Raw genomic sequence first — 13,244 nt, 5'->3', positions numbered from 1 at the left:
TTTAGAGGCAGGGTCTTGCTCTATCATCCACTGGGGTGCAGTGCACAATCATAGCTTACTGTAATCTTGAGCTCCTGGACTCAAGGAAAACTCCTGCCTTGGCCTCCCAAAGTGTTGGGATTACAGGCATAAGCCACTGCACCCAGCCTGTAACATTTTTACTTTATAAACTTTAAATATTAAAAATATTGACTTTTGTAATAATACTTAGCTTAAAACACACACATTGTACAGCTGCACAAAATATTTTCCTTCTTTGTTTCCTTATTCTATATATTTTTTTCAATTTTTGTTTTTTTCTTTTACTTTTAAAAACCTTTTTATTAAAATCTAAGACACACACTGATATAGTTTGGCTCTGTGTCCCTACCCAAATCTCATCTTGTCGCTCCCGTAATTCCCACATGTTGTGGGAGGAACCCAGTGGGAGGTGACTGAATTATGGGGGCAGGTGTTTCTTGTGCTGTTCTCATGATAGTGAATGGGTCTCATGAGATCTGATGGTTTTAAAAAATGGGAGTTGCCTTGCACAAGCTCTCTCTTTGCTTGCCACCATCTACGTAAGATGTGACTTCCTCCTCCTTGCCTTCTGCCATGATTGTGAGGCCTCCCCAGCCACATGAGTCCAACTAAACCTCTTTCTTTTGTAGATTGCCCAGTCTTGGGTATGTCTTTATCAGTAACATGAAAATGGACTAATACACACACACATTAGCATAGGCCTCCATAGGGTCAAGATCATCACTATCACTGTCTTCCACCTTCACATCTTGCCCCACTGCAAGGTTTTCTGGGCCAGTAGCACACAAAGGAGCAGGTATACATGCTAAAATAATATAAAAAGTATAGTATAGTAAATTCATAAACCAGTAACAAAATCATTATTTATTATCATTGGCAAATATTATGTACTACATATATGTAACTGTATGTGTTATACTTTTATGTGACTGGCAGCACAGTAGGTGTATTTATACCAGCATCACCACAAACATGTGGCTAATGCCTCATGCTATGACATTTTTACAGCTATGATGTCACTAGGCAACAGGAATTTTTTTTTTTTTTTAAGACAGTCTCGCTCTGTTGCCCAGGCTGGAGTGCAGTGGTGTAACCTTGGCTCACTGCAACCTCTGCCTCCTGGGTTCAACCAATTCTCGTGGTTCAGCCTCCCGAGTAGCTGAGATTACAGGTGTGTGCCTTCATGCCCAGCTAATTTTTGTATTTTTACTAGAGACAGGGTTTCGCCGTGTTGGCCAGGCTGGTCTCAAACTCCTGGCCTCAAGTGATCCACCTAGCACGGCCTCGTAAAGTGCTGGAATTACAGGCGTGAGCTCTCTGCACCTGGGCTGGCAATAGGAATTTTTGAGCTCCATTGTAATCTTATGGGACCACCATCATATATGTGGTCCATCCTTGACCACAATGTTGTTAGGCAGTACGTGACTGTAGTCAGAGTGGCCTTTGTGTTGTTTGCCTGTAGCACCTAAAGAGTCTTTGGAACAAAACCAGTAAATAACAACATTTGTTACATCCAATTTAATCCAGGATTTTTGAGTCATGCTTGATATTTTTATTGACAGTACATGAACAATTTCAATAATTCTTAAATTTTATTTATTTTTAATAAATAATAGCTATATATGATATGTAATGTGATATTTTGATCTATGTATACATTATAGAAAATATTCAATCAAGATAACTAACATATACATCACCTCACTGACTTTTTTTTTGTGGTGAGAATATTGAAAATCTATTTTTTTTTGGCATTTTGAAACATAGAATACATTATTAACTGTGGTCAACATACAGTGCAATAGATCACCAAAACTTACTCTTCCAGGCCGGGCGTGGTGGCTCATGCCTATGATCCCAGCACTTTGGGAGGCTGAGGAGGGCAGATCACCTGAGGTCAGGAGTTTGAGACCAGCCTGGCTAACATGGTGAAACCCCATTTCTACTAAAAATACAAAAAATTAGCCGGGCGTGGTGGCATGCCCCTCTAATCCCAGCTACTTGGGAAGCTGAGGCAGGAGAATTGCTTGAACCTGGGAGGCGGAGGTTGCAGTGGGCCAAGATCGTACCATTGCACTGCAGCTTGGGCAACAAGAACGAAACTCTATCTCAAAACAAACAAACAAACAAACAAAAACTTTCTTTCCCAGTCTAACTGAAACTTTATACCTTTTGAGCAACAACTTTCCTTTCCCCATTCCTCTTCCTCCCCACCGCCCATTGTAACCACCTGTCTACTCTCTGTTTCTAAGAGATCAACTTTTTCAGATTCCACATAAGTACAATATTTTTCTTTCTGTGCCTAGCTTATTTCAATTAGCGTAATGTCATCCGGTTCCGTCCATGTTGTCAAGAATTACAGAATTTTCTTACTTTTTAAAGCGGAATAGTATTCCATTGTAGTTTATAAACCACATTGTATTTATCGATTCATCTGTTGATGAACACCTAGATTACTTCCATATCTTGGATATTGTGAACAATACTGAAATGAACATGGGAGTGCAGATAGAATCCCAAGCTGTGATTTTAACCACTCTACTTTCTGTACCTGTTGTAGATGCTCTTTTTTTTTTCTCTAAACCTCTGTCTTGTACAAATATTGGCCATTAAGGAATAAAGTAGTGGATCTTTTCTTCTAAGCATTTTGTTGCTTTATAGTTTACAAAGAGAGTCCAGAATTTAAACCTAAGCCATCTAAGCTTCTGAATAGCTTATACTGAAGTAAGAATCCTAGGAGTTTTAAAGACACTGGTTCTTCCCAGCTATGCTACTATTAGATTAGTATAACTTATTAAAGTAGCTAGAGATAAATATCCCAATGGCACTCTTTAAGCACAGTAAAGCCAGTGGAAACTGCCCAATTTTATTTCTTATTTTTTTAATTTACTTGTTTTTCCATTCATTGATGGATTGATGGATAACAAATATAGAACAAATGATTTAAATTTTGTGGTATATATGCACAATGCCCATTTTAAATCGACCATAAAACTTAAACAATTTTTTTTTTAGTAGCTTTATGAGTACAAGTAGTTTTGGCCTACATGGATGAATTGTATAGTGGTGAAGTCTGGGATAGCGCACCCATCACCCAAGTAGTGTGCATTGTACCTAATAGGTGGTTTTTGTCCTTTACCCTCCTCCCACCCTCCCCCTTTCTGAGTCTCCAGTGTCCATTATACCACTCTGTATGCCTTTGCATACCCATAGCTTAGCTCCCACTTAAAACTAAGAACATGCAGTAGTTGGTTTTCCATTCCTGAGTTACGTCACTTAGAATAATGGCCTCTAGCTCCATCCAAGTTGCTGCAAAAGACATTATTTTGTTCTTTTTTATGGCTGAGCAGTATTTCATGGTGTATATATATGGGTGTGTGTGTGTGTGTGTGTGTATTTATTTTCTTTATCCTCTAATTCATTGATGGGCACTTAGTTTGGTTCCATATCTTTGCAATTGTGAGTTGTGCTGTAATAAACAGATAAACATACCCGTGCGGGTGTCTTTTTGATGTGATTACTTCTTTTCCTTTGGGTAGATACTCAGTAGTGGGATTGCTGAATCGAATGGTAGATCCACTTTTAGTTCTTTAAGAAATCTCCATACTATTTTCCATAGAGGCTGTACAAATTTACATTCCCACCAGCAGTATATAAACATTCTCTTTTCACCACATCCATGATAACATCTATTGTTTATTGACATTTTAATAATGGGAGTTTTGGCTGGGGTTAGGTGGTATTTCATTGTGGTTTTAATTTGCATTTCCCTGATGATTAGTGATTTTGAGCACTTTTTAATATGTTTGCTGGCCATTTGTATGTCTTCTTTTGAGAAGTGTCTATTCATGTCATTTGCCTACTTTCTGATGGGATCATTTGTTTTTTTCTTGCTGATTTGACTTCCTTGTAGAACCTGGATATTAGTCCTTTGTGGGCTGCATAATTTGCAAATGTTTTCTCCCATTCTGTAGGTTATGTTTACTCTGATGACTGTTTTTTGGCTCTGCAGAAGCTTTTTCATTCAATTATGTCTCATTTATTTATTTATTTTTATTGCATTTGCTTTTAGGGGTCTTGGCCATAAATTCTTTGCCTACACCAATGTCCAGAAGAGTTTTTTTCCTAGGTTTTCTTCTAGAATTTTTATGGCTTTAGGTATTAGATTTAAGTCTTTAATCCATTTGGAGTTAATTTGTGTATAGGGTGAGAGATAGGGATCCAGTTTCATTCTTCTACATGTGGCTGTCTAATTTTCTCAGCGCTGTTTATTGAATAGAATGTCCTTTTCCCAATTTATGTTTTTATGTGCTTCTTGAATATCAGTTGGTTGTATTTGGCTTTATTTTTGGGTTCTTTATTCTCTTCCTTTGGTCTATATATCTACTTTTATACCAGTATCATGCTGTTTTGGTTACTATATCTTTTTTTTTTTTTTTTTTGAGACAAAGTCTCACTGCGTCACCCAGGCTGGAGTGCAGTGAGGCAAACACAAATCACTGCAGCCTTGACCTCCCAGGCTCCAGTGCTTCTCCCACCTCAGCCTCCCGAGTAGCTGGGACTACAGGTGCACGCCATCATGCCCAGCTAATTTTTGCATTTTTTGTAGAGACAAGGTTTCGCCATGTTGCCCAAGCTGGTTCCAACTCCTGGGCTCAAGTAGTTCTCCTGACTCGGCCTCCCAAAATGCTGTGATTGCAGGCATGAGCCACTGCACCCTGCCTACTATATCCTTATAGTATAGTTTGAAGATAGGTAATGTGATGCCTCCAGATTTGTTCTTTTTGCTTAGGATTGCTCACAAAGCTATTTTGATTGTAATTCATTATTCAGCGAGAAGAGTTTATAATAGGTGATTTATTTAGTTAAAGGAAGAAAGTTTAAGGAATCATTAAGGAGATAATAGACCTTGTCAATAAGCAAGCATTGAAATAACTGATAATTATTCATTAACCAGATAAAAAGAAGGATAAAATTTTAAAAAGCCCACATTTTCCTCAATGCATGATGGTGATATGTGGTCTGTGGCATATACTTGTATCAAGGTCATTCCTGGCACTTTCAAACTATATTATTTAAAAACACACACACAAAAAAACAAAAACAGCTGTTAGGACAGAAACACCACTCAGAGTAGCTTAAGCAATGAAGAAGATTTATTGGCCTATAGTTGGGAAGAACAGGAATGGAGTGGGTTTTAACTAAATGGTATAGAGATTCTAATTATGTTGTCAGGACTCTCTTACCGCCTAGCTCTGATTCCCTCTTTCTGTAGATCCTCTTCTCATGTAGATGGCTTTCTTCCAAGTGGTGGTGATGATGGTGGTGGTAGAAGGAGCTTTGTAAGGAGGAAGACATAGTGACAGAAAGTTTCAGAATTAAGTCATTCCAAAGGAAAGTGAGAACTTTCTTCCCCCAAAGGCCTTCCCCTCTGAAATAGCCCTGTAAGTCATTTATTCTTTGTTTAATCAACTGTTTCCTCCATAGCCTTTATCACAAATTATCTCTTTTATTTATGTGCTTACCTGATTATTGTTTTTCCTTCCAATTACAAGGTAAAATCCATCAGAGCAGTAACTGTGCCTATTTGTTTCATTACTGTAGCCCCAGCATCTTGTAGGCACTCAGGAAATAGTAAGCAGCAAATATATAAAATTCCAGGAAGGGACTCAGATCCTCCTTGAGCCATTTGTCATTATTGTGGTCTGCAGGGTAGGGTACTGTGATTGATGTACCTACTAGAATCTCATGGAATAGGGAAATGGATTTACCATAGGTAATGGAGATACCATTAGCTAAAGGAATTGGGAAAAGATGCTGAGCAAACAACAACAAAAAATATCTGTCTAGCATATATGTTTTTTGTCCTTTAAGCACAGTTTCATATTTTACCCAACTGCCTAGTCTGATGTGTAAGGTTATGCAGATTCTGCACTGCATGAAGGTGCTTGCTGAGGGGACAGAGCGTGGGCTAAAATCCAGCCCAGAGCTCCATTTACAGGGCTTCCTTTTTCCAGGAGGCACTCTGTTTTTAATTTTGTACACATTTGGATGGTCTCTGTGTATGGTATCCCTGGTTGAGTATCCATCTCTGCATCTAAACTTCTGGATAGCTTATACCGAAGTAAGAATACTAGGAGCAAAAGTATGACCTGGATGTGTCTGTGCATCTGGATCCCACTGGCCAGTTCAGTGTTGACTATGTGCTTAGCCACGTTCTGCACATATTCTGCGAGATGACTGATCTTGGGAAATTCTGAGATGACTGGTCTTGGGAAATTCCCCCTTGTTTTCTTTCTCTCCTCTCTATTTTTCTACCTAGTTTTGCTATTTGGTCAGGTTTTCAAAGCACAGATTTTGAGCTTTCTGAACTTTAGAATGGCTGAATGGTGACACTGTCATCTCTCTTTCTTGTTTACCTACATTTCTCTGCATTTCCATTTTGATCATCCTGGTAATTCTGCATCAGGAAGGAAGTTTCCTGTCACTGGTCCTCCTATGGAATAGACCTGTCTTATAGCTCAATCTCTTTGGGGTTTGTTTTGCATTTTATTTGATTAAAGATCTATTGGGGCAGTGAAATACTCACTACTTTTTAAAAAGGTAGATGAGTTGAAGGAACAGACACTCACTCAATCTAACTCATGTGAGGCTGAAGGGAATCTCCTAAGTTCCAGATGTATAGCTCAGCCTTTCATTACCTGGAAGGCTCTTTGCCCTTTTCTCTCTTTCTGGGACTACATCGTTTTATCTCTGCTTCACTCTGGCCATTGGTTTCATTAATCTGATTTTCTTTAAACACCAACTTTCTGTCTATACTGGCCAGCCTATAAGTGGCAAAAATGGGAACTAGTGCTTAATCTACTCATTGGAGTCTCAGTGCAAGTCCACAGGAAGTCTGCACCGTAATCATCACATGGAAAAGTTAAAAATAAAAAAGATTTATGGGCCTCAAACACAGACATTCTGAGTCAGTAGGTCTGGTGTCCTGGAATCTGTATTTTAAAAATGTTCCTCAGAAGGAATTCCCAGATCCCAGACCCCTCTGTAATCACAAGAGAGAGGAAAGGAAAGTGAGTGAGTGATGGAATTGATGAACCAGGCCCTAACACCCACTTACGTCCTACATAGCCCCTTCTCTTTCTCCCTTTGCCATTCCTTGCTATTGATCTTCCTATCCAGAGAGGAGATGGATATTCTAAGACATTGGAAACAAATACTGAGGAATATAGTAGTTTTCATTAAAAGCAGCAATAGTAGCAGCAACAATTCTCAGTCTAGCTTGGCAGGAACGCAGTCCAGTTAGGTTTTGGGGCCACCCATCCCTTATCAAATCAGTGCCATTTTTTTGGTCTTAGATGCTCTTGGAAGTATAAGACAGGCCTAGGTGTTTCTGAGAAACACCTGATAGCTTGGAAAGCCTTGCCAGCTATGGCAGCAATTATCAGGTTTTCTTCCTGGTCAGGTGGTGGGTGACCTTGCAGCTTCAGTGCCCATCACTCTTTGATGTGCCACAGTTATATGTTTGAGTCTCTTAGTTCAAAGTCTTCAAAGAGACTCTAGTTACTGAGTGGCCAGCCAGTCAGGGGTCTACCCTGGGATTATGGGCCAGAGCAGACTGAGAACTATGAATGGACAGAGCAGGGCATAAATAAGTGCGTTACTAGCTTTCTTCTGGCTGGTTTGCAAATGGAGGTTTAAGTGAATATTTGTAATTTCTTTTTAGTTTTGTTATTCCTAAATGAAAGAAGGTTTATGTTCCTAAATCAATTATAATGAGTTTTTATATCTCAGAACTACAAATATGACTCCAGCCTCATTTTATCTGTGAAATAAATGCCCTATATAGTATTCAGGATACCTACCAAGTGTTTTTATAGTAAACATCATCCTTGTCTCTTCATATCTTAATAATAAAATGTATATTATATTAAGTTGTAAATAAAGTAATATGGTTTATTATTTAATGTTTAAAGTATAATGCCATATATCTTTTGTTGTGTACTGACAGATGCAAAGGGTATAGCAATTTGATTCTGAGTCCTTGCAATAGTAATAAAAGCCATTACTTTATTTAAAACATTTGTCCACTGTGGGATTTCAGAGGCAGTTGAAGACCTTACGTGGATATTGATCACATAAAGTATGCAAAGATAAGAAATACTTTTAACCAAGATTGAGCACAAAAATAGCTCTGTATTATATTTCTGTACACAAAGCAGTTGTGTGGCACAAAACAGTTATGTTTTAAGCCCACAAAGTATAGTATCAGTACCGTAGGGTTGGTTTAAGAACATGTGTTTTTAATACCTTTATAAGAATTGAAGTATCTATCTTGATACTGAAACTATCTTGTTTCTCTGATTTTTAAAAATTATTTTATTTTTCCAGATCCAGTCCTTCTGTGGAACTTCTGAACATCTTTTATTAGTGGAAATATTTTCTACACAATGAAGTCAACAACTTAATTTAAACCAGTGTTTGTGCGGTTCTGATTCATCTGCTGTGGCTCCCGAAGCTTGAGATCTAAAGAGTACAGGGTCTTTTGTGATGACAATATGACTAATAGTAAAGGAAGATCTATTACCGATAAAACAAGTGGTGGTCCAAGTAGTGGAGGAGGTTTTGTAGATTGGACTTTACGTTTAAACACAATTCAATCCGACAAGTTTTTAAATTTACTCTTGAGTATGGTTCCAGTGATTTACCAGAAAAACCAAGAAGACAGGCACAAAAAAGCAAACGGCATTTGGCAAGATGGATTATCAACTGCAGTACAGACTTTTAGTAATAGATCTGAGCAACACATGGAGTATCACAGTTTCTCAGAGCAGTCTTTTCATGCCAATAATGGGCACGCATCATCAAGCTGCAGCCAAAAGTATGATGACTATGCCAATTATAATTACTGTGATGGAAGGGAGACTTCAGAAACCACTGCCATGTTACAAGATGAAGATATATCTAGTGATGGTGATGAAGATGCTATTGTAGAAGTGACCCCAAAATTACCAAAGGAATCCAGTGGCATCATGGCATTGCAAATACTTGTGCCCTTTTTGCTAGCTGGTTTTGGAACAGTTTCAGCTGGCATGGTACTGGATATAGTACAGGTGGGTTTTCATCTTTGTTTAACTTTACTGTCTTTTTTTGTTATTCCATTTCTGTTTAAAATGCTTTATGTAGGTTACTACTCTCAAACATTCACTTTAGATTTAATTTATCCCTTGGTAAAATGAACAGATGCTGACTCTGGGAGAGAATCTATTTCTAGGTGGGAGTTTTTCTTTTTTCCCCTTTAGAAATTCTGAAAGAATAGTTATTCTGACTGTAAAGTAACTCTTCTCTACAGACCTCGGAAGAGCTTGGTTAAAAGAAAATCTTCCCAAAATGTTATATTTAAATACTTTCTTACTTTTAAAATAAAAATTAATATATACTCATTAAAATGACTTCAAGCATTAGAGGGTATTAAATAAAACATGAAGTTTCTCCTATTCCTTATCTCCGAATCAAAACTCTCCTCCTCTCCAGAGATTACCATTGTGAAGTGTTCGTTGTATACACTTGCAGCCTTTTTTCTATGCTTACACATATACATATGAGAGTTTTTCCAAAAATAAAAATAAAATGTTGCATATATTTTTCTGCAACTTATTTTCATTGCTTAATAATACATCTCTCCAAATTGGTATACAAAGATTTTCTGCATTTTAAACTGAGTGCATGATATTCCATTGTATGTATATACCAAAATTTACTTACTCATTCTTCCTTATTGGTGCTGTAATAACTATCCTTATAAGAATATATATTCATATAGTAATGTTTTCATAGGATAGATTTAAAAACAGCATTGTTGGATATTAGGGTATGAATTAATATCTATGTTTAAAATTTTGTAGATACTGTCAAGTCGCATTCCAAAAAATTTGTATCAATTTATACTCCTACTGTCAAAATAGAAGTACTTTTATTTTTTCATGTCCCTATCAACATTGGGTATTTATTTTATTTTATTTTTTTTTGAGACAGGGTCTCGCTCTGTGGCCTAGCTCACTACACCCTCAACCTCCTGGGCTCAAGTAACCCTCCCACCTCAGCCTCTTGAGTAGCTGGTACTACAGGCGCACTACACCTCACTAATTAAAAAAAATTTTTTTTTAGAGACGTGGTCTTGCTGTATTGCCCAGGCAGGTCTCAAACTCCTGGGCTCAAGCAATCCTCCCACCTTGGCCTTTCCAAAGTGCTAGGGATTACAGGTGTGTACCACTGTGCCCAGCCAACATTGGGTCTTCTTGATCTTTTTCATATTTGCCAAATGGCAGGAAAATGTTATCATGTTTTAATTAACATTATTATTAATGTTTAGCATATTGTCATGTGTTTATTGGCCATTCTTTTTCTGTGAATTATTTTTTGTATCTTTTATTTATTTTTAAAATTTATGTGCTACTTATTGATTTGTAGGTATTCTCTTTTTTTTTTTTATTTTTTTTAAGGCGTAGTCTAGCTTTGTCACCCAGGCTGGAGTGCAGTGGCGTGATCTTGGCTCACTGCAACCTCCACCTCCCAAGTTCAAGTGATTCTCCTGCCTCAGCCTCCTGAGTAGCTGGGACCACAGGCTCACGCTACCATGCCTGGCTAATTTTTGTATTTTTAGTAGAGATGTTGGTTAGGCTGGTCTCGATCTCCTGACCTCAAGTGATCCGCCTGCCTCTGCCTCCCAAAGTGCTGGGATTACAGGCATGACCCACCATGTCTAGCCGATTTGTAGGTGTTCTTAATGCCTTGTGGTTACCAAATACCTATTATATAATTATCTTTCTAAAGTAATAAGTTGCCAAAATGTGACATTTTGTTCTGTCAGTTTTTGTTTATCAGTCATAGAAAGGTTGCCTCTGGGAAAGTATTAGATATATTATCCTATAATGTGCTCTTATCTTTCATTGTTTGTTCCCTAAAGGAAACTCAGGTTATTTGTGACTCTAAGATGCTATTCAAGAGGTAACATTTTTATCTAAATGGAAAATGTACATAAATAGAAACATTTTTCCACCATCAGTTGGAGAAAGGATATGAGAGGAACTATATTGCAGTACATTAAAGTTTTAAATAGATAATAATACCAAAGAGAGAGCAAACCTACATCCACTTGAAATATAATTGTTTTAGGTTCTTATAGTAGTATCACAGCTGCGACAATAAATAGGCTGGTTTTGGTTGGGATTTTTTCTTGAGATACCAATTATTCTGAAGAAACACTCAGTATTTAACTATAGAATGGTAACATCTATAGGACTAAGGTGTTAGAGTACAGCTTAGCAGAATGTTTATATAGCTCATTATGTATCTGGAGTAATGTTGACTTACTTCCTGATACTGAGAGAACGGCACACATATAATTGGAAAAAGTTCCTTTTATGATTTTATGAACTTTTACAGTGCTAGCTCTAAGGACTTTATAATGTTAAACTTTAGTGTTAAACATTGTAGAAACGTAATATAAAATTTTTTTTTCTTTTTTTGAGATGGAGTCTTGCTCTTTCACCCAGGCCGGACTGCAGTGGCGCTATCTCGGCTCACTGCAAACTCCGCCTCCCGGGTTCATGCCGTTCTCCTGCCTCAGCCTCCCAAGTAGCTGGGACTACAGGCACCCGCCACCGCGCCCGGCTAATTTTTTGTATTTTTAGTAGAGATGGGGTTTCACCATGTTAGCCAGGATGGTCTCGATTTCCTGACCTCGTGATCCGCCTGTCTCAGCCTCCCAAAGTGCTGGGATTATAGGCGTGAGCCACTGCGCCTGGCCGATATAAATATTTTTAAAGACTTTATTTGAATGTGCTCTTTTAAACTTTTTAATTGAAATGTAATACATCTAGAGTATACAAAATAAAAAATAGAGACTCTGGATTTTCGTAATATAAACAACCATGTAACTATCAACCAGCTCAAGAAATATAATTTTGCCAGTACTGCTTCTTTAGTCCTCCTTGTGCCTTCTTCCAATTGCTGCCCTTTTTGTCCCCATCACCAAAGGTAATCACTAATCTGATTTTCTGGTAAGCACCTCTTTGCTTGTCTTTATAAGTGTGTATCCCTAAACAACATAGTTTGGTTTTACTTGACTCTTTTTAAACTATATAATGGAAGTATAGAACATGGTTTTTTTGTGTGTGTGTGTGGCTTTTTTTCCCTCAACATTATATAAATTTCATGAAACTGTAGTTTATTTCCATTGCTGGATAGTAATCCATTATATGAATATACTGTACCACAATTTATCTATTCTGCTATGAATGGACATTGGGAGGAATGGTGCTTCCAGACTCTTTTTTTTTTGAGACAGTTTCACTCTTGTTGCCCTGGCTGGAGTGCAATGATGCAGTCTCACCTCACTGCAACCTCCAACTCCCAGGTTCAAGCGATTCTCCTGCCTCAGCCTCCCGAGTAGCTGGGATTACAGGCATGTGCCACCACACCTGGCTAATTTTGTATTTTTAGTAGAGATGGGGTTTCTCCATGTGGGTCAGGCTGGTCTTGAACTCCCGACCTCAGGTGATCCGCCTGGCTCAGCCTCCCAAAGTGCTGGGATTACAGGCGTGAGCCACCACACCAGGCTGCTTCCAGACTTTTGATGCACATATGCATGAATTTCTTTTGGGTATATATGTAGAGATGGAATTTCCAGGTCTTAGGATATGGAGATACTCAAATTTAGTAGATGTCATATGATTTTCCACATTGGTTGCACCAATTTACAGTCTAATTAGCAGAGTACAAGAGATCTCAATACTCTATATTCTTATTTCTACTTGGAATCAGTAGTCTTTTTATTTTTAGAAATTCTGGCACATGTGGAGTGGTACCTCATTGTCGTTTTAATGGAGATTTCTGTGATAACTAATGATGTATATTTGGATATTACTGGTAAAGCTTTCTTTGTCCATCTTTCTATTTGTTTTTCTTATAGATTTATGGGAGCTGTTATTTGTTTTTCTTATAGATTTATAGGAGTTATATTTTGGATATGAGCCATTTAGTGCTACATATTTAAAACATCTTTTCTCTCCTCTGTGGCAGAAGTTCTTAATTTTGAAATAGTTCTTTTCCTCCTGCTTTTTCATAGTTTGTGCTTTATGTCTCTCGTCTAAGAAATCTTTCCATACCCTGTGGTAATTAAGATATTCTATTACATTACTTTGTTGAAGCTTTGCTGTTTT

General features: G+C 37.7%; 1 protein-coding gene across 8 annotated transcripts in view; it reads left to right on the top strand.

Moving 5' to 3' along the window:
* Nucleotides 1–13,244, top strand: part of SLC41A2 (solute carrier family 41 member 2) — a 156,877-nt gene that overhangs the window by 21,689 nt on the left and 121,944 nt on the right. For all 8 annotated transcript variants that reach the window (XM_009426136.5, XM_063786024.1, XM_009426133.5 and 5 more), the window contains exon 2: nt 8,413–9,134. In XM_009426136.5, coding sequence (XP_009424411.1) covers nt 8,580–9,134 — 555 coding nt within the window. In that variant the 5' untranslated portion in view covers nt 8,413–8,579. The remainder of the gene's footprint in view (nt 1–8,412; nt 9,135–13,244) is intronic.

This window comes from Pan troglodytes, chromosome 10, assembly GCF_028858775.2.
Source record: "Pan troglodytes isolate AG18354 chromosome 10, NHGRI_mPanTro3-v2.0_pri, whole genome shotgun sequence".
Taxonomy (NCBI): Eukaryota; Metazoa; Chordata; class Mammalia; order Primates; family Hominidae; genus Pan; species Pan troglodytes.
This window is presented reverse-complemented; position numbering and strand designations above follow the sequence as displayed.